The sequence below is a fragment of the Chroicocephalus ridibundus genome, chromosome 3 (genome assembly GCF_963924245.1).
Source record: "Chroicocephalus ridibundus chromosome 3, bChrRid1.1, whole genome shotgun sequence".
Classification (NCBI taxonomy): domain Eukaryota; kingdom Metazoa; phylum Chordata; class Aves; order Charadriiformes; family Laridae; genus Chroicocephalus; species Chroicocephalus ridibundus.
Genome location: NC_086286.1, coordinates 14,636,652 through 14,662,845, shown reverse-complemented (window position 1 = coordinate 14,662,845; position 26,194 = coordinate 14,636,652). Strand labels below are relative to the sequence as shown.

Below are 26,194 nucleotides of genomic sequence, written 5' to 3'. Positions count from 1 at the left end.
TGTCAATTTAGCTACTAAGCAGCACTGCCCGAGTTAACTAAAGCACGGATGCAATTGGCATGGATGAGCTCAGAGCCCTATGAAATGCCTACTGCATTGACTCGCGCTGGACAAGACAGTCTTGTTAAGCTTAAGAATTTGAAAATGAGAAGGGAGGAGCAGAAAAAAATCCTGGAAATTACTTTTCAAACTTTCAAAAAATGAATTCTTATCACAATTCCTAAATATCTTGCTCATGATGTCTGGGACTTCTGCAAGTGAAATGTCTTCCCGAGAGATATGAAAATGTGTAAGGTGGGTGTATCTGTTGCTGCTCAGTTTTAAGAATGGTCGTTCCATCTCGTGGCATTTTGAAAAACACTCTGCAGTCCTTTTATTGGAAAGGAAAAGAAACCAACTCCAAAGTATTCGCATCAAATCTATAAATATCTTGGTTCCTGGAAGAGCTCTAATGCCACCCTGCAGGTCCATCAAACACTGAGACAAGTCATAAACATCTCTGCCTTTACTTAAATTTAAATAAGTAATTTTTACATGTGGGTGTTAGACTATGTGACTTCAAAAAGGAACCATGCATCTGCATTTGAAACAAAATTGCATTTGTCTTAAGGCTATGTAGACATATTCCCTGCTCCCCGATTTGGGTGTTGTACTAAGGTTTGCACTGATTAGTTTTGATTTGCACTGATATACAGGCCAGTCTCAAATGTCATTAATTTCTACTTAAACGAAATATGGTAACACACAACAAATCTATCTTAATCGTTTTACTATTAAGTTGTTATAGCAAGTACTAAAGGCTACCATATTATCTAAAACACCCGACAGCAAGCATGCTACCCAATAGCACAGAATTCAAGAGAATAACAGAGACATATTTGGCACCACAAGCTGTTCACTCAGAAAAGGTAAAAGCTTTCAAGGGAATGGAGCACCTCTCTCACGAGGAAAGGCTGAGAGACCTGGGTCTGTTTAGCCTGGAGACGAGAAGACCAAGAGGTGATCTCATCAATGCATATAAATATCTAAAGGGTGGGTGTCAAGAGGATGGGGCCAGACTCTTCTCAGTGGTGCCCGGTGACAGGGCAAGGGGTAACGGGCACAAGCTGGAATACAGGAAATTCCATCTTAATATGAGGAAAACAACTTAACCCAAGCCAGCAAAGTAATCAGGAGTAGTTCATTTCATATCTGGGATTTTCTGAAGGTTATAGAGTAACCTAATTCTTCAGATTGTGTTATGAAGTTTTGCACTCCTTTCACATCCATGATAAACATTTGGATTTTTGGATACTACATTTGGATGTAGTATTTAATTGAATATGAAGATAAGTGGGAAATTATATCAGAGAGAAAAATTAGTACCAAATCTTACTGGGAGTAGGAAAGACATGGCCAAAACACAACAAAATTTTGTTCCATGGAAAATACTAGAATGCAAAAAATTCTTCATTTCTAATTGGAACTGAAACAAACGCTCTGAATAGTCTTGTCTTGGAAAAAAGCCATAAAACAATTCGAAATTTGAGACTGCTGTATACGATGTCTTCAGGTTTTTACCACCTATACGGTATTTCATACCATAAACAGTAATTCAAAATGAACTCTGCTTCTGCTACTGAGATAATATGACACTTGAAATATTGTACTTTTATCTTATTTGGTGGAAATGCTTAAGGCACGAGCTTTCTCCTAAATTAAGTTGTCCCTTCTTTATCACAACGACACAGTTGCAGGGGCCCCAGAATGCCCTTCCCAGACCAGCCTCAGGCCCTCGGTCAAGCTATAACCTTGCTCAGATCATGGCTATCAATGTGCTCCCACCTGTTCTCTTTGAAAAACGTATAGCAAACCCTCCCTCTCTGCTGACACTGCCATGTACAGAAAGGCCCCAATTCAACTTCTCCCCCTGCTACGTAAGAAAGGACTGTCCCGCTAAATGGGACTCTGTGGGACTGGAGCATGCAAATATGAAATAAAAGAAAGTAATAAAAAAGTTGACTAACCTAACCCACCTGAGCTCGGCTCACAGGGATCGATGTCCTCATCATCGCTAGGACATTCGGCCGAGGCCACCAGGATGTCATCTGTGGTCTGCAAAGAAAATAAAAGTCAAATATATATATTTTAATTGACTGAACATGTTGCAAGATTCTCACTGGCATCTCTTTTATTGCTCGGATTTATGCAAGGCTCAGAACATTCCAGACTTAATGTTTAATGGCACAGTGACACTCTCCAACTCTGTATTAATGGGACTTTGCTTTTCAATTCGCACTTGTCAGTTTTTAGAACTGTGTTAGATACCCAGTGAAGGCACTTAAACATTTTAATATTCTTTTTGTAATAAGAATAGAAAGTAGAAGGACAGAATATGTATATTGGGGCTACTAGTCTTCCCTCTTTATCTCCAGTATCTCTACTATCATATTGCCGAAAACACTGAGAGCATTGAAAAACCAAATAAAAATATTGAACTGCCTGCAGCTGTTAAAACTATCAGAAATATAGTGGTGTTTTCTACATTAATTGCACTTGCTTTCTTGGATGTAGAGCCAAAAAAAGGAAAAGACACAAACATAAATCTCTTTGAGTTGAAAACTATTAAATGAAAAGAAAGTCAAGGAAAGAAAACAAGAATAAATATATGCGGTGTTAGAAAGTATCATCCTGTTTTCTTAAGTAAGTGAAAACATCCTATTTTCTTAAATAAGTGAAGTATTTCCCAAGTGCTGTGTTTAGGTCCGAGGGGCTCTAGGAACATCTGTCCAAAATGGACTTGGACAGTTCTTTGCATAAAGAAATCAAATAAATCAAAACAAAGGAGGCAAACCAGGGGATGTATGATACAACACGCAATGAAGAAAAGAAAGTGGGGATTCCTATCTACCGCTTCTTCCAATGCAAGAACCAGGCGATATTCAATGAAACACCGAGGCAATCAATCTGAACCTGATAAAATGAAATACCTTCTGTTCAAGCCACCTCTGAGAACAGTCATTTAGAAATGTAATAAGAACATCCACAGTTATTAGGGGAAATAATAGCAGGGAAATATAAACTGTCATGCTCCTGGTCATTTCTCAAGCAATTACTAATGAGGTTAGGAAGAAGCTTTTCCTATGGGCAAGACATTTCATAACTGTCCATTTCAAGCTTCTGTTCACCTCACTGAAGGAAATGCACGGCAAGAATAAGAAGACTACATGATATTGAAACAAGCGGCTAAGGATATAGCAGGCAAAAGGCCATCCTTGGATTCCTGTACGACAGATGTGCCAACAAACAGATACAACCCATTTTGGTAAATGTGAAATGTTATTTGGGGCAGTGAGGTAGGGTTGCATGAGTATAGGAGAGGGACATTACAATACATCAAAGTTTTACTTCATCTGTTTCAGTCTGAACCTGTAAAAATGTTATGACCAAAGCCTAACCAATGTTGTTTATCGTTATTATTCTAACTGAAGTTTTAAAGCAAAGCATATTACAGTAATAGGCTTTTCTTTGTCACGCTTCAAGAATATTAATGAACATATGCTTTCAGCACTTCTGTGAAGCAGGAAAGTGATACAGGAATACTTTCATTAATATGTGAGGCACAACAAAGAAAAGCCTATTATAACAATATTATATTTTACAAGTAGAAGACTGAGGCACGAGAGAATGAAGTAACTTGCTGAAGGTAACCAAAAGTCTGTAGACAATAGCTATGTTATGCCACAGTTTGACGCCGTAATGACAAAAATGATCTTTCCTTATAACTGAGGCAATTTATAGCTGGGGGAAACCACTCTGTAAATCTGTAAGGCTGCCAAAATGAGCTGGCAGATTTGCAAGGAGAGTTTAAAAAGACAAAAAAAAAAAGTATTCTAGTTGTCCATTCTTTCTGCCATGTAGAAAAACAGAGTTATAACAAAAGCCAGCTGCCAACATCCTCTTGAATTTCTAATGTCCATTTATTTTCCCCAAAATACAAACATTTAAGCTTAAAAATGAGTAACAGTCCCTTTGTGGAAAAACACCTATGTTTTTCCTGAAGCATAAAGAAAAAATAAACAACTAGGTAACCAATAAAGCCCGCACATAAAAAGTTAACTCTGTGCTGTGAAAACCACAACTAGTAAGTACAAAAAAGTACTAATAAGCATACAAAAAAGTATCATGCATCTCCCAAACAGTTTCAATTTGGTCGGTAAAACCATAATGACATATTTTCCCTTCTGCTCATAAAACTGGAGAAGACACTACACTTTTATGACTTGCAGCCGCAATACCGAACGTTTACCAATTGATCACTGGGGAATTGTACACAAATACCATTAAACAGAGAGCACCATATGCATACATAATAGAGCAGGAAATTATGTTCTGTGAGATCTACTGGTCTAACTGGAATTTTGTTTAAGGGTGCTTTGATACACGCGTGGATGAGTAACCCTTGTATCTTGAGCAAGCTGAGGTGAAATGATCATACGGAGTTACAGAATTATTGCAGTGTCTCTGATTATCCCTGATATAGGTTAGTGTGGTCAGAGTTTAAGTAACTCTACTTTTTTTACAGTTCGCACTGCATTCAAAATTACCAGAAAACAACTATGGAAAAATCATACACTTTTAAGTGTCTTAATGTATAAGAGATACTTTGCTCAGCTATTTGTAAGAGGGAGTGTCAAAACTATCTTTATAAAGTGACACTAATTCCAATCTATGGAAAGAGTATTCACGCTTCTACAAGAACAAAGGGATGTTCTTGACTGATAAAAGTGCACGTATATTATGGGTACAGAAATGAACAGTACCTTAAATAAATGTGAATATAGCGCGACAAGAAAGACCTCGTTAATGTTTCAGTGTATTAAAGGAAATAATGTATGTTTCAAAGTCAATACTAGATACGAAACTAATTTTGTTGCAAGCAATAAATCAAGTATTCGAATAAGAAGGGAAGCGGTAAGGTGATGTGAAAAATGTTTTCTTCACAAAAACATGTCAGGAAGAATTCCTTTCTCAGTATCAATTAATGGATGTGTCATGACCTCCCCATTCTCCCCTTTCCCCAAACCCAAGTACCTCTTTCCTGCTACTCATACATATTTTTATCAGAAAAAAAGGCAAAGGAGGTGTGAAAGGCAAGTGAGATGGCAGTGATCAAGCTACAAATGAAAGCCATTGGACTGCTTAACACAATTTAAAATGGGATTAAGAATTAGCTAAAACACTAGAGAATATAAAGAATACATAAATTAAAGAAATACTTTGGGCCAGTTACCAGACTTCTTTCTCCAGAAGAGCTCTGACTGACAGGACTTCACCTGAACAGAGAGCAGGAATTAGACCTAAGGGTCTCAGACAGCCATGGGGTACAGATAAATAATGCAAGATAGAGTTATATGCTTTACTTACTGCACATTATCTTTTCCTTATTCTTTTTAATTTGGATGGGAAGATTTAAAGCAAATCAGTTCTCCTAAGCGAACTGCAATTGTTGCTAGCACTGTGGCTAATTTACAGGAGACTGCTTCCAGCATTCTCATTAATCAAGGATTTAAAAGTCAGTGGAAAATCCCTTATTTACAGCGAGTGCCTAATAGGATAACATCCAACTGGTATCATCATAATACACGGTCGGATTAGAATGCCTCTTGGGCAAGTTGTTCAAATTCATTTAAGAAGCGAAACTCTAGCTGTAAGAGATTAAAAAAAATATTAAAATAGCAGGTGTACAACCTGGAAGGCCAGGCAGAATTTCTTTTGATTGCATCTTCTTTGTGTATGCTCAGAGCTTTTCAGATTCATTCTGCGGATGTGGTTGTATGACTTAAAATGCAGTCCACTGTAATATGTGGCTTCTTAAAAAAGTTGGATATCTGTTCACATTTCAGAAAAAGGATGGCAGAAAAAGCTTACGATTAACGTGCCACTATAAAAAAATGGCTCAAAAAAAAAATAATCACATTTTGTAAAGCTAGAAGCCACTGCATAATGTAGTTTCCGACAATTATTCATGGGTGTGGCCCCTACAGGAATTGGTCTTGCTTCCATCAGTCAGGTCTGCTTGCAAAAAGGACTTCGGGATTTGTCTCTTAGCCAAGAGTTTAAAATATCACCAATCTGCCACCTTGCCTGAGGAAGGAAACGGTGACTATTTCAAGAAAGCTCCTGGCCAGATCAAAAAGTGATGCTCTAGTCATGGCTTAAATACAGTGACAGCCTGTAGCTGTGGATAAATACCAAGCTGCCGCAAAGGGTACTACCACGGGTTCAAAACTGGTACCAGCTATTACGGTTGTGCCCATCTAACAGTGCTCTTTGAATGCTATGGACTTCAAAAAAAAATAATTGCAAATGAATAAATACAAGAAAGTAATTTTTTTTTTTGATTATTCAGTTTTTGCATGACTGGGCATAAATGCATACAATCTTATTCAGTTTTAATGTATGAAGCCTGTTGTACCTGAGGGTACCAGAGAAATATGATCTCAAAATTAAATCACCAATCTGAATTGTGCATTCATTAACAGTATAATGGATCCTGCATATTTTCTCCTGTAGTGTTCCACCAGCTCTCGTTTAAATCATAGCACCCTACAGCTACTCTGAATATAGTTTATTCCTTTCTTGTTCAATAATACACTTTATCCCATGGGAACTGCAAGTAAATCCAAATTACACAACAGTTAAAAACTAGCAGTCCTAAATTATTATATGAATTATAAACAGCATAACCGCCTGTGACTACTGTTTAAATCATTTTAGATGAGAACTTCAACTGTGTAATCAAAAATATTTTTATTTACAGCTGCCAGCCAGGCACCATTGTGTGCTTGGTGCTAAAGACAGATGGAAGGAAAAGACTCTGCTCTGAGGAGCTTACAGTTTGATTTTGGACCAGATGTGACAAATGAGCATGAGAGAGGGGAGCAGAGGATAAGAAGGGTCAGGTGAGGATGCTACTGATAAGCGCTAGCAGTTACGCAGGCTCTGATCTAGCAAATTCTCCAAAATGACGCTCCAAGACGGCAGGGAGGAAAGGCAAGAAGAAAGGCGGCAGAGAAAAGCCAGGCAGGAGCCCGGGACTGGCCAAGGAGATGCTGCGAACAGATGGCGCTTGGAGAGCACTGCCGAGGCTGCAAGCCTTTCCGAGGAAACTCGGCATATTTAAAACTCTGTCCACCAAGCACGGAGGTGAGGGCAGCTAGAGCGGCGCAGGAAGAGCCAGGCAGCACCAACAGCCCGACGGTTGTTAAGGCATGGGAGGATGGAGCATGGTTGGGTTGGGAGGGGAAGGAACAAAGAACGTGAGAAATTAACGGTAAGGTCACGAGAGCGAAGGGGACGAGGTGGTAAAAGGGGATGGCCAGGATAAAAGGGAGTTGATATCAACAGGCCTGATTATGTGAAGATTAACGGGTAAGAATTTAATGACTGTTAACAAATGACTGCCTGAAAACATACTTTCAGATGTAGGACTAGGAAATTAATCCTCTAACTCTCCTTTTCTGAAATGCTTGGTTATCGTCTCTGCTTACATTACTTAGTTTTTCCTCCTGAAAAAAAGAGCTTATTCAAATATTTGCCATTTAGTTGATAAAGATTCAGCTACAACTGATACTTAAGCACAGACGTCTGCTTCAGCTTAGCAGAAGGGTATATAGCTAGAGCTATGGTATAAACCAAGGTTTTGGAAAAACAACAGATAGATACTACAATCTTCTTCATCAGCTGTGGCAAACTGTCCTTTAAAAATACGGTTCATGCAACGTTTACAGAAGGGAGCCCCAACAAGCCATTTTGTGCTTTTGCACTGGACACATGAACTTCTGAGGCAGCAGGGGACTCTCCTAAAAACCAATCCCTCGCATACATTCCTTTTTTCCCCTGTTTTTCTTTTAATGGGAGGAATAAAGTAACCCAAACCAATGGGAATGCTGGTAGAAACCAACAGGGTGTGAAAACTCACAAAAGAGTTCACGTGTAAAAAAAAAACAAATTTCATTTTTTTGGGGACGGGACTAACCGCGCAATTTTCTAGCCAAGACTGTGTAATTTGAATTTAACTTTCTGTGTATGAAGCAGATCTCTAGGACTGGTTATTGAGACAGTTGTAGAAAGAAACTCCAGTACGTCATGTTAATCAGTCGTACTCTTCAGCCGGCTTCTCCCTGGTGTTAATAACCTCCCGTCGCGTGAGGCAGTTTGCTGGGAAAGACGCTACAGTGATCTAGCAGTAATATCAGCTCTAGATGACATGCTGTTTGGACAACCGCCTCCAAACTTGTATTTAACCTGCTATAGGTCACACAAGTACATGTGCATCAATTACTGCTCGTCCGCCCACATACAAAATATTTTCTTGGTGCCGTGCTACAGAAAAATGTTATTTCTGGACACAGATATTAAAATGCTAATATTTCAAGCACATACGCAATATTTATTACATCTTCTATTAACTGCTGACATATTATTACCCTGTAATGTGAAAATACAGTAACTGAAAATCGAAACACTTCCTCAAAACTGGTTCTCATCTAATTAATACCATCATGTTATTTCTTGAATTGGTCAATGTTTGACACTGGGAGAAAGCAAAAGCCTTGATTAGCAAGCTCCTCTCACGGAAGAAACGTCTAGGATATAATAACCAAACACAATAAGGCCTTTCAGTTAATGAAATGAGTGTTGTAGAAATTAAACTCTGCGGTGTAGGTAAAAAGCTCAAGATGATGCCTCGGATGCCCTGCAGGCCACCTCCAGCCTCCCTCCCCGAACCTCATCAGTGATGGGAATGTGGCTCCAGCCCACAGCACACCAGAATAACCTTATTTCTGGCCTCCAGCTCTCTACGTAAAGTACAGAAAGGCTACCTTTCCAGGAAACAACCTTAAAATCCACAGTATTATTTCCATGCAGAGCAGCATTTGTATTGCTTCTCCAGCTCCCCTCCTCCTCCCAAACATCTAAATTCTCATGGGCAAAATTACCACAAATAGCGGAAATATATTTGAGAAAAGGATTTATAGTAAAATAATGTCAACAAAGCTGCGTCGCTTTCCTTTAAGCTCTGAATTTGAAGTTAATTGTTTTGGTCAAAGTCTTAGAGCCACTCATCTCATCTGGTAAAAAGCAGAAGCAAAGCTGAGAAAATCCACCTGCTGGCAAAGCTACAGCTTTGTATGTGGACCGCTAGCCAGGCAGCACTCTGCATTAATCTTTAAAAATAAAGGCATTACTAATTTAAAATAAGTAAATAATCTAAATCTTCTCCTATCAGTTCATGTCCTTTACCCCCTGCAACATATGAATAATGTCAGTTTCACAGATGTAGACCAAAACCAATGTCTATATTCACTTTACTTATGAATGTCTCTTTTCTTGTTCCCTTGCGAACCTTTTTGGGAGCTGCTTTCTGGAAAATTAACCCACTGTTTTTCCTCCTTGTTTCTCTCCCTGTTAGGCAACTAATGAAAACGCACACATCTCCATCAACGTATTTTTCACTGGCCACTCTTCCACATTCAAAGTGCCTTGCAAGGAGATGTGTAACACCACACTCACTGCGTAACAGCAGGGGCTATTTTGGACTTCTCCTCTTGAAACAAGCTGATCCCGTACTAGCTGTGGTCCTTGGAAGCGGAGCAAACAGCAACCACCCGGTGACAGAGGATCAAGGATGGGAGTTACCGTTTCTCAGTTTTTGGCAGGAAGGAGAAGGTTTATTTTTGGGGGGTAATTACTTCATTATTTGATCCAAATACAAGAACAACAAAGTGCAGTTTGATTAAGTTATAGCACAGGGTTCGCTATTTATAAAGGGAACAACTGATGTTTACCGTGAACGTTGGACTAGTGCTTCAAAACCATGCTGGCTGCAATGAAGGGTGGGTGATCTGTCCACCTTTCACGCCCTTCCCACCAAGGCCAACTCAGGTCATAAAAACCCGATGGCATGTTTTGCATGAGAAGTGATGTCAGCATCGTGCACATTTTGCATTGATAAAGACCTGAATTTGTTTGGCGGTGCCAGAGGAACGGGCCCGCATTTGACATCTTTCCTGAAAATGGTATCACACGGTCTTGCTTGCGATTGATGCAAAACTACAGGTACAGCAAAAAGACCAAAACTGTTTCTGTCCCTCCCACTGGAGATACTGGGGAGGCATGTCTGGCTGGGATTAACAAATGTATGCGCTCTGTAGCATGTCTACATTGCTCGCTTTGCTCCATCCTGCCCTCTCCCTCCTTTCTGCAGTGGGGCTGATGGAAAACGGGAGCTCACATCCCTGCTCTCAGGACTCCTCTCTCCCTGCCCTTGGGAACTGCCCGCTGACCCCCCAGCCTGCTCTGCCCCCAGGGCCCCCAGCAATCCTCTTGAGGTTGCAGGCAGAACTAGCCCAATGGTTTGTCATCCTGGAGAAAAAAACACAGATGAAGAGACATGACACAAACCTGAGCTTTATCCTTGAAAGTAGATATTGATAGACAACATGCCAGCAAACCAATCCTAATGAACCTAATGGCATAATGCCTAGTATATTATTTATACCGTGCCACTGGTTAAAGCAGGCATGGCTTGGATGAAGAATGAATGAATCGACGTTATTTCTCTCTCATCTTCTAGATTCACAGTGGTGTAACATTTCTGTTTCCAGAAATAATTTTTTTGGCTAATTTTCATTCTGTGATTTACAAATACTTCTGTCACGGATCATACTGATCAGAAGAAGCTGTGCTTCTCTTCAATTTACCTTTTCCACCCTTATTTCCCCCAGGTAACTAAAATAGGTTGAGAACAAAGGACAGGTAATCTGTGAACTCTTTAAAAGTCACTTGTACTTTCCTTCTGAGATTCTCTTCAGAAAATCCACGTTCTTCTCTCATAAACACCATTCCTCATCACAAAACAAGAACAACAAAATGCAGTTTGATTTTTGTTTTGTTTTTACATTTGCACTAAGCCTAAAATATATGGAATGGCATGTAATTGATGAAATGCAACCCTATTAATTTCTCCTAGGCAAGAAAATAATTTTGCCTCTAACTATGACAAAAATGTTTCTGGGCATTATGCTTGTGTTTTCTGATATTTTATTTTTAGCCATCTCTTTTGCTGAAGTAAACATTTTGGTCCCCATTAATTTTGAACTCACAAAACACAGTGGAGACTTTTGCAGGTTCTTTCTCTTTTTAACCCAGAGACTCTGTGCTTATTAAACTGCAACATTACAACGGTGATAGCAAACCTTTTAATTTATATTCCTGTGTAACCTGTCACGTGCACAGAGATTGCTGAATTTTTGGAATATGAGACTTACTGCATTTGTATTCAGTTCAAAAAACTCAGGCACAGCATTATTAAATACTTCAAAAATGACTATTTGCGTCTTTGTTGGGGAAGTGGGGTTGCTTTTAATTGACCGGTGAGCTGCTAACATAGGCTATTTTTTTGCAACTTAATCACATGGTTTAAGACCATTCTTAGCAAAACTTAAGAAGTTAGAGAAAAGACTAGAACCAACGCTGGACACTTTTAAGATCTGGCTGGCCAGGCTGCTGGGACATCCTGTCTAGACTGTGCTTTTGCCTTGGCAGTTTGGACCAGATGATCCTTGAGGTCCCTTCCAACCTGGGGTTCTACGGATCTGTGATCCGTTTAGTTACGAAAATGCCCCTTACACAGCAAAGTCAGAAACGCACTTAAGTAGAACTCCACTTCCATCTTTTTTATACAATCACAGTACCGCCAGTTTTACTAACTGTGAGTACCCCCAACTATTACATTGTGCCACACAAGAATATCTTGCTCCACTGATATCCAGGGGAATTTTATTACTGGTCTCAAAAGCGGGGAAGGCAAGAAAAGCCCTTCGCAAGGAATACTTCCTGCAACTAACAAGCAGTCTCTGTTCTCAATCACCATATTTTCCGGGTGGAAAAAGCTTTCCTATCATGATTCAAAATACAGAGCACAAAATAATAATTTTAGAAGAAACTTAGAAAACTGCATAAACTATCAGACTGCGTTTTAGTCATTTAGGTAAACCAGTGACCTCATCTTGCCCCAGAGAGAGACAAGTGAGAGACAGAGACAATAAAGAGAAAACACGGGATCTTCTATTTAACACTAACCTACCCGTACCAAATTCTCTAAGTTCATTTGAGCATGTCTTCTACTCAAGGCAAATTAGTTTAAGTCAGTCAGAGCAGGTAAGCATCTGCTGGTATCCCTCTCCCAACCTTTAGTTTTCCCTTCCTGAAGGAAAGACAAGCACCAGTCCCACTGCCAACATTTTCCTTGCTTGATTTTTATAATAAAGACTACAATTTAAAATTTTGGAGGGGCTAAGAGGGCACATTGTTCCCTCCCAGATACTGTCATCTCCTTTGTCGCATTTATCTGCCAGCATCACTGGGTTACACAAGTTTACCCAAAGCAGGGAAAGGAAAATTGAAGCTGGCTTCCCAAAAACCAGTCTTTGAAATACGCCCTTTTCAAGTATTAAGCAGTGAGTTCCACTACTAAAAATCTGCCACGTTTCCTTATCTTAATCTTTTAATTTAAAAACGCAAACAATGTTGGCAGGACCAGGGAAAGTACGGAGGAAATAACCTATTAGTTTTGCAGGGCCAGGAAGTGTCCCACGGAGCTTCAATTCTGCAAGTCCAACTTGTTAACACTAACAAGAGTTAGCTACACACGCACTGGAAGGAGACAGTGCCTAATTGCCTTTCAATTAAAATAAGAGTTTCATTAAAGCCACTGTTTTGGAGCTACAGTTAATTAGATAGTTTCTGAAAGTGTACATTTGTCACAGAGGTGTTTGGGTTTGTTAATGATGCCTTTATTTCATAACTGTCTAACAAAGGGCACTCAAAATTCAGGTGAGAAACAAGCTTCAGGACAGCAGCAACGCTTCGCACGCCTGGGAGATGCTCCAGGTGATTGCCGGGGGAGCGGCACGTGCTTCAGATGGCATCATTTAGCCTTCAAGAACCTAGGTACCATTAATTGTTTCCAGGCTTCAATTTTCTTAAATAATCGCTTTCACCAAAAAGCAGAGGAAGGTCAAACCTGTGTTTTTTGGATCTCTACCACTACCTTAGTGCTGTCAATTCAATATACATCACAGAACAGTACGATACCTACACTGAGGACTCGGTGTTTTCCAGTTTGAAGATCTTGTTTGCAATTGCTCTTAGTTTTCTCAAATCAGCTATTTAAAGATACATTCCAACTCCGCTGGTAATTCTTTAAGCCTGGGTGTATCAAATCATAAGTCTATGTGCATGTACACACACTTTTAATGAAACGGTTCCGGAACTTCTCAGACCAGTTAAGCAAAAATGAGAAAGAGGAAAAGAGACAAGAGACGTTATTTACATGCAGACATTTCTTACAACCATGTTGTTAATCAGGAGCCTACCTTTTTCATCACATGTGTGAAAATCTACCCAAGGGTGTCAGCCTAAGAAAAAACTGCAGCTCACACAAGAGATCATTTGGGCTTGGGACTTAAAAATATGGTCTTGCTCCAGAGGATAGGTTGTGGTTTTCCAGTACCAAAGAGAGGAAGTGAGGCACGGGAGACAAATTTCTCCTGTGCTGTCCGTGCCGATGGCATTTGGACAGTGAGGAGGAGCAGGCCAGGCTTGAGTAGGAAGGAGAGAGAAATTGGGCTCGGAACAACAGCGAGATGGAATACTGAGATGAAAGGCCAGAAACATGTGAAAGGTATCTGACATAAGCTGCTGGAGGATTTGGGAAGAGAAATGGAACGCTCTGCTTACTGTAAGGTTGGTGGGGGACACACACACCACTACAAAGGGAAGAGAGGATGGGGGGACAGACAGTTATAGTAAATCAGCAAAGTGACACATGGAGAGCTAAAAAGAATGGGCATGGGGAGGCTTGGGATAAGGACAAAGGATGCTGGACCAGCCCCTGGCAGGAAAAATTACAGGTTTGCAGCCATCAGAGCAGGCACCAAGATTTCAGCTTTCCATCCACTGCCAGCAGCTATCTGCTAATCACTCTAGCAAAGATTTCAACTTCTCTGTGGATGTCTGGTCCACGAGCATCCATCATCTTAAAGGACATTAGGTCTAAGACTCTCACTTATCGTTGTTATCTCAGCCTCAGAGATCTGCAAGGTGGACCCACAGGCTCCAGCTGTGCCAGCTGTCTGCTTCAGGGTGTCAGTGTGGTGGTGCTTACGTGGAATACGTTTCTGCTGTTTGTTTTTAAAGCAACAGGGAAAACCATATGCAAAACATTTGATTTGGAAAATTGTAAGCGTGAAAGGGAACAAACCCCCAACAATTAGGGGATGCCAGAACTCGAGTCTGACGTGAAGCCTTAATTCACACGCCTTGTGCCTGCAGAATCTGATGGCATCTTTAATAACATGCTGGTACAGATTAATAACAACATATTTGAATGTCAGCTGGTGTAAGGCTATACCGTTCCAGAGAAACAAAATGTTCACACTTCAGCTGTGTATTTGGCCCACCATTGCTTTTGTGATACCGTCTAAAACTGAAAGCCCAAACCCATAGCGAATTATCTTAATCTTGAATCTGTTAAAGGCTATGTACTATTCGCTGTTCTGACCGCAGCACAGCACGCTTCTGAGACATACTCCAAAGACATTTCTGCTGTAAGGTAATCCAAAAAATCTAAGTTAAAAAGAATAACTCACATGAAGTCTGATGTTTCACCTTCATTATTACGCTACGAGCAATTACTAGGAATAGGGCAGAGAATTAAAATCCAATGCAAAGTGAGAAACTAACCATCCATGCACACCCCAGTTATTCAGTATGGCATTATATTTGACAAGGTCTTTCCATTCTCTGGCAAGAGCCTATAAGTTATCTTTTAAAATTTCTTTTCATAAGACCGTATCATTTTATTTGTTGAAATACAGCAAAAAGCAAGGAAATTTCATTTGATTGGAGCGCAAACAGAAAGACAGTGTACGCTTCCTCTTTAAAACTAAAAAGGATTTTGTTCGACCCAAGCTCAAACTCCGATGGGAGTCTAGAAGTTCTTGTTGGCGCAACTAAGACATTCAGTTGGCTCCCTAAATAGGCATGCTATGTCAGGAAAGGCTATAATTAAACTTCCTGAGTCTGTCAGTCTTGCCTGTATGGGAATGTTATTGTGATATAAATGAAGTTAATTATAACGGGTATAACTCCCAGGTGGATAAATTTCTGCTGGGGAAAAAGACCTGATGTTTGCTGCGCAGCTTTGGAGGGCAGTGTAAGCTACCTCCAGCCAGCCCGTGGTTTTACTCCATGCATCAACAGGAGGAGTGGAAGCGGTCAGGCTGCGCCGGTTCGTCTATACTCCTGCGATGGCAGCAACACGACGCGTCTGACCCTTTACAGGGGCAAGTCGTTACACTCACGCTGACGTGCTCCATGTGTCTGACTGCGTAGCGATCTCCCCCACGCCTCAACTCTTCTGATTTAGCTCTCTGCCCTGTAACAGCTATGTACTGCTGTCAGGAGAGGAAACCGCACCACCAAAACAATGCAGCCCATCATAAGAGAAAATCTGAATCAAATAACACTATTTCAGTCCTTCTCCCGCTGGTTCAACGTCAAGCAGCCAAGCAGTTTGTCACTGTCAGCACGCCCTGAACTCCTCATGTTGGACAGACGTTGAAAGGTCGTGTTCAAGTCTCTTAAGCTTTTATGAGTCTGAGGAAGCGTCGATACCGCCTCTTGCCCTTCAGCAGCGTAGCACAGCACCTTAGTACAGGGAGGTGTTTTTTCTTTCTTCCCCCCCCCCCTTTTTTTTAAACATCTTTACAAAAACATGTAATCACTAGAGTCTCCAGATTTCTTAAATTTTCTTAAATCTAAAAATCTTAAATTTTCTTCTTTTTATAGCTTTCTGAGAAAAGCTATAAAAACTACCTTCATACATTGCCCTTCATTGATTTCTCACTCTTTAGTATTCTTTGGTCTTACACAAGGGAACCAACCTCCTCCTCCACTGCTGTTCTCCTGAGGTCTGTCCTTTGGAGCGTGGGACCTCTCTCTTCTCCCTAATACCACTGTGATATCCATTTTTTATAACCTCTGCTCACCTTTGTCTCCCTGCTGAAAGACTTCTAATTAGCCTGCTCGGATGATCAAAGCTCTCTGTTGCCCTCAGCGCCCTACCTTTCGCAGTCATCGTTCAGACTTCACTGCGTCACGCTAGGACCCAGGGTGAAACTATTTCATCTGCTGCTCTCTGTTCGTCACGACAACAATGGAGTAATACTCTTCACTTAACATTACCCACGTTTCATGAACTTTAATATCCGTAATAAACTTCAACATGGAGGAACAGATTTTGAGCTGCTTGGCGGGGACAGAAGCGAGTGCGGGCGCTGCCTGTTCAACCCCTCTCCTCCTGGATCAGCTATCAAGCAGAAAAAATAGTCCTCGCGCACCTATGAATATTTTACACTATGACACCAAACGGGCAAGTGCTCCTTGTCTCCTCCGTGATGCACCCTTTGCCATTCGGGGCATCTCTTGCTAGTTTTATCCGACGGCACAAAGCAGGAATCGGGATGCAGAACCTGCTCAGAAAGTATTACATAAATGCGAGCTGCATCATCAGGGTCCCTCAAGAAAGCTGATCTGCAACGCTGTATTTCAATGCTTCGAGACAAAGAGCTCCTAATAAGCAGAGACGCAACAATGTGCAACAATTTGAAATGAGAGAAATAACAACTCTGAAACCTTATTTTGATTGACTTTTACAGAACGCTAATGTAACATCTACGCACTCAGACAAAAAGAAGGAAAAACTCCCCAAGTTAGGTGAGACCGCCCACAGAGAATTTCCTCACCTGATCACACCACTTTGCAGAGATTAATTGTATGGAAGGAGCCACACAATGTTGAATGTCATGATAAATGGACAGTATGACAGCAAACGATTTCCCCTAATGTTCCATTATGCTTCTCAACATTTGAAATTTAATCACTTGAAAAAAAAAATAATTGCAAAAGCCATCAATACCCTCACCATTATGCAGTATTTTCAACTCGAGAAGGCATTTTGTTTCGCGATAAAGAAAACTTTCAGGTGTGAACCCAAGGGAAGCAGATCTCAGACATTATGACAATGTTGCTGTAGCAATTATTTGTGGAAACGTGACAGTCGCATTTTAGCTCTCAAGGCCACTACTCAGCTCATGCATGCTGTTCATAACCAGAATACAAACTGCCTGATGCTTATTGTATCCTAGTAAGATTTGTATATTACTTACAGTGAGGCGCTTCCAATAACTAGGAATGGAAGAACAGTTTCTGTTACTAATATTTAATCATGCTCACAAAACCCCTTCATATCTATGCATTCAGTTAGATACTTCAGCTGCTCTTTTCCATGAAGTCAAAGTGATATAAATATACTCTAAAAGCAATCAATTACACTTTCTGAATTATTGTGCATAACACATTATTCAAATGGGGTCTGCTCTGAATAGCAGTTATTTCAGATCAGATTGATATTTGGAAGCAAAGGAAGAAAAACTTAGATCAAGATAAAATTTTATAACCATTCAGCATAAACGACGGGTGTGAAAATGCAATGTTCAAGTATTCTCAAAAGCCCAAGCAGCAGATAAAGCAGAAATATCTGACTCACCCTTGCATGTATTTTGTCCATTTAATAATACTTCACTGCTCAGCTAAACTAAATTTTCCTGGCTACGTTCATTAAAAATAAATGCTATTGTGCAATGCCTGTGATATTAAGGGGCAGCTTCAGGCCTCAAATCAAAACCTCCGAGCCAAAGTATCCCAGACTTTGGGAGGGTTTAGGTTTGAAGCTAGTTCAGTCTTGCAAAGCAATCCGTGAACATAAAACTTGCAGACAAGGGACAAACTACCTCCGCAGACCAGGCCCTCCGGGGTGCTCAAGTCATGTACTCAGCCAGCTAGAAGCACTTTCTTCAACCTACTGTTCTTTAATCCCCAATTAATTATATTAATTGATCTTACACTTTTAAAACTGCTTCAGCAGCCAGAACGGGATGGGTCCTAGGAGTGCATAATGCTTAATTTCACAGCGAAGTCTTTGGTAATGAAAGATCCATCACGGTACAAAGTGAGTGCCCTACATAAAACGAGGCCACGGGGGACCTGGCTATGTTCTGCACTTGCTTACCAAGATGACAAAACTTCCCACTAAACTCTGTCAGATGCACAGTGAGGCAGTTCCTTAACGTTGTCTTCCCAGTATCTGCAGCCTATCGACTTAATATACACCTATTTCAGCATGTCTTAATATTTTGCTTCAGCAGAACGAAAACGTTGCAGCCTCCCTCCTTTGTTCTTTCCAGCCTTCTCCTGCAGCAACGTCTGAGTTAAAGCAGGTATAAAATATCTACTTATGCAAATTACACTCAGATATTTGGGGGGATGGAAATCCTAGAAAAGAACTATCTATAACTGAGCACTCTCCGAGCAATGCAATCATTTCTCTTTGGCTTTTTGCCTCAAAATAAAATCCACGAGCCCTTTTCCACACAGGAAAGTCATACTTCTTAACCTCATCCATCAATGTGTGGAGTAGGCTCGCCACTCCCTGTAGGATTTTTACAGGTAATAGAGCAAAGCCATTTTCTAAAACGCACTTGACACATGCTAATGCTCAGCCTGGAAGTACCTGCTTTGTTTCCAGTACGTACAAGCTGCCCTGTCAACCCTTAGCTTTTTTATTTCTTTTTTTTTTTTTTAAACTCCAAACAACAAAACAAGCGGTAACTGGTATTAATAATTAGCAGTTGTGTATAGAGCTGCCCTTTAGCTTCCCTAGCCAATTCCCCACATTAAAAATAGATGAGGAGACAATGAGGTTGACATTTAAAAGTACAGTTCTCTTGATAGGCCACAGAAATATGGACATCTACATGGTCCCAGGGGATTTACTGACTGGGGAAAAGACGTCTAGAAAACTTACCTGTAATTCCCACCCCATAATACGGGGGACACCCTGACACAGAAGAAGAAGGGAGTCTGACACCCTCCCTAGAAAGCTGTGGAGTAGGGAGGCATGGGCCCTGCAGGGCTGAGACACCCCCTCCCCGGTTACACCGTACCCCGGGATGCAGTCCTCTTTTTTACCCTCTGAACTTGAACCTTCCTGATGCGTTTCTTTTTTCTTCCACAACCTCGGAACCTTCCCCCTTCTGTTTTTATTAGCCGTAATACCAGGTAGCTGTAATGCTGCAGACCCAAGAAAGAGTCTGCTGTCTTGCCCTCCCCTATTCTACCGTTTAGTTATAAATACACAAAATCTCCAAATGCCCCCAGCCCCAGCTTTTTAAAACAACACAGAACTCAGAAAATCCTTGTTTTCCAGGATGACAATGAGAAATACGTGTTTGCTATTAATCGGCTGCTATTTGCCTAATTCATATGGGCCTTATTGCTGGAAAAATAAAGGAAACAAAATCCTTTTTCGGTTATGGATTGATTCCCTTCAAGAGAAATGATCACCTTGGCGTCCATAACTCCACACTTGCAGTTCTGTGCAACAGCTTCCAATGAAAACAGCAGGACGGAGAGCGAATGGATGATTTCTGCCCCCCAAAACCTTCTGCACCCACAGCTCAGTTCTGATTGAACAACGTCAAGACGGCTTTAGGGGGAATGCACTTCATGGAAAAGGTGGGCACTAACCCACCACGAAGAAAGGTCTCTTGATAGTCTCCAAGCGCGTAATCAGAGAAGAATTAGTATTTTGCTTCCTAAAGGCAGAACAGGGGGTGCCGGCCAGCGGGAATTTCTGCTGTCGAGCAGAAAGCACGGCACCACCGCTCCGCCGCACCTACTGCCATTTCTCCAGCTTGGCGTGGCAGGGCGGATGGCAGCAGACGGGGTGTTTTCAGTGATTCTGCTCTGAAAGTTACATCTGCCATTATAAGATTATGCTAACAGCTAAACCTCAGCCGTACGTGTCAATTTGTACTTTGGGAAGGCTGCTGTCCCCTGCATCAATTTAACAGGAGCGGACCGAGTGTTAGGCAGTTCTCATGTATACGGAAGATGTAGGTACAGAAAATGCCACCGCTGCACGATACCATAAATCAGGAGCTCTGGAAATGCCGGAGCGAAGCCTCAAAGAGGTGATTATAACTCCCAAATGCTGACTTGGAGATGGCTGAATTCTCGCAACGGCATACGCAATTATAGTGAGCACTTGCAAAATTTATTCTCCATTAAACATGGAGCGTAAGTATCAATAAAGATCATTTGTCTTCTTTTCCTTTACTACCAATCTGACCTTGTTGTTAATAAAAGTAAGAAATAGCTTTTTGCATCGATACAGGAACACATGTAGATTGATATTTATCACTACACAGTCTGCTTAGAGCCCTTCTAGTTTTCTTTGAAGGATCACAAATTATTCACAACACAGCGGGGTTTCTTCAGTGATCACATCTGATGCATTTTATACAACATCCTTGTTTTTGTATCGGATATCAAACCCTATAAAACACATCATTTTATGGGGAACTTGAAATTGGATTCCTCTGCAACAGAACATTTCCTCCCTCGACTGTCTGCAGCACTTTATAAAATATTTATTGATGGGATGCCTAAAAATACATGTAGGCCAGCACAGCTTTAAGATGGGTAACTATTTAGCAGCCATAGACTAGATTTCACACCACAGGGTTCTTATTAGGCATACTTGCCTAGAAATCACACTTATTTTCTGACCTATGATTATAAATATTTTCATTTAAAATGAATAATTCAGCTCACTGAACAGACAGAATTATATAATTTTTACATCCTCAAGGCTCCCCGGCAAAAGCTGTGCTCCAAAAACATACAGAGGACCCAGGTGAACAAGCCAGTGTCTTTCTGCCTGTTTCTCTTTTATTTGAAAACAGAATTTAATTACTCTTTTTGCGGGATGCATCGCATATTCCTGGTTGAGCTTTGCCGTTTTGGGCCAGGCATTTCCCGGTGCGACTCCGTGTGACGCTGACAGCTCCCGTCCCCTGAAAGCCCCCGTGCCTGGCTGCCTGCATACCAACGAGCCCAGGCTCTCCTCCGTAACACAAATGGCAAGGCAGCCCTCTCTCCTGGCTAATGACGGCAGTGACAAATATGCTCTCTCACTGCACTCGGGAGACGCGCAATTCCCCCAAGGAAACGTGGCACCAGGTTTTGCACCAGCAACGGAGACAGGCGGAGACAGGCACAGCCACTGTCCCACCCCACCGGTACCTTCTGACGGGCCCCTCTCATGACTACGTCGGGGGCGTTTTCAGTGAAGCACCAAGAAGTCACCCGCTGCTTCCACAGGTTTTGGTCCAGCTGGCTTCCCCAAGTGCAGATGGCAAAGGAGAGCTGGCACTGGGACACGCGCTGTCAGCAGTGCTCCCTCCCCACCCCAGGCGCCTGCTATTTGGGAACCCTTCCTTGCCCGAGAGGGATCGCCACAATTCCCAGTTCTTCTATTATGGATGCTGAGGGGTTCACCCTCCTCTGTTACTTATGAAAGTTACAAAAACCTTACTTTTCCATTATCGTACCTTTTTTTTTTTTTTTTTTTTTAAGATAATTAATTCCCCTGTGATACAGGGATCCCCTCCCACCACTCAGGTTTTCCGCTCTCAGTGGGGTTCCGGTGAAACACACTGAGCTACCACCTAATAAGACTGCAGTCTGGCTCTACACCGTGTCTCAGGCTGCACCGTACTTTCCAGAAAACATGCTCCACACGCTAAAGACACACCTTCATATTACACAACACAGGCAACCCGAGCACGCCTGCAATTAATTTGCTAGAATATTTTCTTCACAAGCACATCTGTTGCAGCATATTTACCGTATTCAAGGGACTTCATCAAAGCCCGCTGCCCGCTGTCTGTCGGCGTGTAATGCCTCCACCTCATGCAAAACAACAGCGTTGCTCTACCAAAAGCAACGGCTGGAGGAACTGAACACTCCTGAGAATTTCTGCTTGACGAGTGTAGCAATCTTAATTGAGATTTAATGTTTACTTTATCTGGTTAAGCACAGAGCAAGCACCGGAGATGATATTGTGAAACAAACGAAAAAAAAAAAATAAAAATTGTTCAAAAGCTAATTAACAGTGGTTGAAAACTTGCTCTGTTCAAACAATAACCAGCCCAAGGATGGGCGCTTTCTAGCACAGCAATGCGTAGCCTCAAAGATAAATCTCTGAACTCACTGTGTTGTTTCAGGCACCTGACCCACTAATTAAGAAAGAATAATTTAAAAGACAGTGTAATCTTACCTGCAGAAGAGGAAAATGATTAAATATTTAATTCTTCTCTTGTATACATGTAAACTAGAAAAAAGGCAGAGTGAGCATGCGGGTGTTTGTGGGACATTCTGTATTTAATCCATGCACTTCATAATGTTTAGAAAGATACAATCACTGTTACACAGCTGCTTTCACACAGGTCACTGCCGTATGACTCAAAACTTCATTAAAGCGTCAGTTCAAAGAATCTGGTGAATCTTTCCATATGGCTGTATTCAGCTTCAGCTCAGATCCTAACTTCAAAGTCCGCGCTGCCTTCCCCACGTCAAGAACGATCCAGTTCTGGAGACGCCACGCACTGCATGCAATGGTTTTCACCATTTTACCATTTAAGCCACTTTTACTTGCAAGGGACTTTGCACATTTAGAAACACTAGAGATTTGGTAAACTCATCCTTTCAAGCACTTAGATCAACCCCCCCTCCCACTTACGCAGCCTTATATTTTGCAAAATAAAACTAATTGAAGTCTCCCTGCTTCTTTTTACATAGGGCAGTCACCCATGATCTCCAAGAGCCTTTATTATGCTCTATTTTTAGCCCCTCCGGGTCTGCCTGACGTGGTAAGAGCCACCTTAGCTTAGAGACGCAGGAGCTGCAATGCTTCAGTGCACGGTCGAGAGCTGAGGCCCGTACTGGGTAAACCCGAGAGAAAAACAGTACTTTTGCGACAGCAGCAGCAGCTCCGCATTAAAACACAGCAACATGCAAGCAACAAATAGCCCTAATTATTCTTGATAAGAGCATTATCTGCAAAGTGGAATGGCAGAATCTCAGAAAGACATACGCACGACCTCCTTATCAGTCGCGGTGGCTCCTTTTCTTAAGCAATCAGGACCTCCTTGGAGGACCCATTCTATTTCTCATGGTGGATGGTCTACTTTTTTTATTCCCTGATTATTTTTTTTAGCTGCTGGGGATAGTAAGAATATGGATTAATGACTTATTTTAATGTCATGTAACACTGGTAACATACATATAATGCAGTAATTATATAAGCAACTGTCTCCATAATCACTCTTCAAGGAATCACTATCTACAAATCTGCCACTTTGCCTTTAAAAGTACAACCCTAACCTGTCAAAATCAAATTGGATTTTCATTAAAATACTGCAGGAGTTAAGCAAATAAGCTACCGAACCATGCCTTGAAACAAATTAATATTTCATGCCATAATTTATACTGTGGAGAGACAAACTAGAAAGACATTTATGTAAAACAGGACCTTTCATTTTGTTGCTCTGGTGGTTTTTGTTCATCTTTTCCTCTCCCACAAAAACCCAGTGACACTTCAGAAGTGCCAACACCTATAGCCAAACCGGGTAAGGGCTAAGCTATACCGGGCACTGAAGAGATTACGGATGTTAACCACGACAAACGGGAGTGCTTATGTTTGACCTGCACCACTTTTGCTGTACATCACAGGACAGATATTAAAGCACAAGGATACTTAAAAAAGAAAGGAAATGAAGGAATATTTTGTACTGCCATGGAAAACGCATAGATGTTCACAAAGGCAAGCAAGAAACGCTTTAACCAACTCCTTGAAAGACAAAAGCGGCTTCAGCATTGTGCACCAAGCCCTCCATCCAAGTCTGCTCTTTGTGATGAGTGCAATTTCCCCTCTAACAGCAGCCTCTAATTTCTCATTTTCGTTAAAGGTTCAACATTCTTAAATGAAAGACAATTAAAATAATTTCAAAATCAAACAGCAAAAAGCCAGAATTGCTTTAAAAGCAAACTCTTCCCCTAATTGCCCTTTAAATTCATCCCCCACTTCTGCTCCCCTCCCATATCGCCAACTGGATTTAAGTAGAAGTTTTCAGAAGCAAGGATGAATTCCTCTGGTGCAACTCCACCAACTGTGTCTTTAGGTCTTACTAGGCATTACTCCCACTGCTGCCAGAAAGAATAGATAGAGATAGCTGGGATAGAGACCAACAGATCTACCAGCCTCTGTCTCCTCAGCAGGTTCTGCAGAAGTTCAGATCATTAAGAGAGAAGCCCCTGGATTAGGATTATTTGGTCAATTGTTCCACTATTACTGAGATATCTTCTAAAATAAATGGACTGGTGCTAACAGGCCACTTCAGTAGAAAACATGGTTATTCTACGTAATGATGCAGTTCTTGCACAGAAATATTTCTCGGATAATGGGTGTCTTCCTTAGGATTACTGTGATAGGCCACCCCAGAGTTCATGAGACATTGTCAGGTTCAAGCATTCTTTTTCAACATTTTGAAACACACATATGCAGAACTAGGACATATCATGTAGCCTTTGTTACCCCCCCAAATATTTTACTATTGTTATTATAATAAACACAAAATAGTGATGACTTTTAAAAAACACCAACACTGAAGAAGGCATCAGTGACTTGAAAATTGCTGGTGTCAGGAAAGAAGCATCTGAAAAATGTTCAATAACAAGAATCTACCTTATGCTCGGTCAGTAACTAGTAATGCAAGTCCTCATTATGGTATATAACTATGTTTATGCTTATGTTTTGTACTTGTAATTTGTTTGGGTCTTGCTATATTAAAACAATGCCTGGTGAAATGGTAGAAAAATAAAACAGAAAAATATGTTCACTCTTCAGCTTTCCTAAACAACTAATTTAGAGGGCCAAATGAGCAGCGCTTGGCATTTTTTTCCTGCCTAAAGACTTCTAATATGTATCTACTGCTAGAAAGGTCCATCTAAAACTGTAAAGCCTAGAGAGCTTCAGAAACAGACTGGACTTTCTGACCCAGAAAGTCTTATGTGTTCAGCTTAGGTAACTATGAGTAAGTTCCTGTGTGGCTGAATGAACCACTATGAGTTTTTGTTCAAAATCTGTGTCTTGAGCTAGACTTGCCTGCCTTAATGTTATTAAACCTGGCAAAAACCTAGCTAAAACCGGACTTCATTTTAAAACCCCCACATTCTCTCTCCCCCAATGCCTTATGTTTATTGATGGATCTCAGAAGCCACAGGCAGAAAGCGGTTTCTAATGCATCTTCTAAAGGCTGGTTGAAATACACGTACAGATACAAGAAACCACTTTCAATGAACAGCATCTTTTCAGTTCTCTAGTTGAATGGACCTCTTGATATTGGAAACTTTGGATCTCAGTTGCTTTATTTTGAGCTTGATATTCCTCACGTTTTTCCACGCTCAGCTGTGACAGCAAGCTGTCCTCTTCCGCTGCCCATTTATTCACAGACGGGAAACTTCCCTTTTGTGAAATACCCCATCAGGCAACTTTTCCGATTGCTTCCAGCAGCCCAACAGCAGCTGACAGATAAATGCCAGAAGTACTGTGAACACAGACTCACAGAATGGTTGGGGTTGGAAGGGACCTTACAGATCATCTAGTTGCAACCCCCCTGCCCTGGGCAGGGACGCCTCCCACTAGACCAGGCTGCTCAAAGCCCCATCAAGCCTGGTCTGAACACTTCCAGGGATGGGGACATCAGCTGAAATGATCACACCTTGTCCTGCCTCTGTCTTCTCTGATGAACTATGGCACCAACAAACTGCATATTCAGCTCCTTCCCAGTTTTTTCGGGCTGCTTTCCCTCCTCCCCACACCAGCCCAATCCGCACCTGCTGGTGTTCTTTCTTGTTACGGTTATGGGAAGACACAAACAGTATTTAACAGTCTTCTCCAGCATCACTACAGTCCTTCCTGGGGACAAACACAGCTCCTGTACTTTCCAGATTGCTACCAACTGCTTCTCTGTTTAATCCTGCATTTTAGTAAATCTCACTGTGATAGGGAGATGGACGGTAATCACAAAGAAATGTGTGCTGTAATGCACGGGGTCAAAGCCTGCCTGCATCTACTTTCCATTCAGGGCTTGCTGGAACTGAAGTTTCCATAAATGTG

General features: G+C 41.3%; 1 protein-coding gene across 30 annotated transcripts in view; it reads right to left on the bottom strand.

The window, feature by feature from the left end:
• NRXN1 (neurexin 1) overlaps positions 1–26,194 on the bottom strand; it is a 710,395-nt gene that overhangs the window by 19,470 nt on the left and 664,731 nt on the right. For 18 of the 30 annotated variants that reach the window (XM_063328064.1, XM_063328076.1, XM_063328068.1 and 15 more), the window contains one exon: positions 2,007–2,094. In XM_063328064.1, the coding sequence (XP_063184134.1) occupies positions 2,007–2,094 (88 nt within the window). The remainder of the gene's footprint in view (positions 1–2,006; positions 2,095–26,194) is intronic. The other 12 variants (XM_063328065.1, XM_063328077.1, XM_063328070.1 and 9 more) reach the window with 1 other exon arrangement.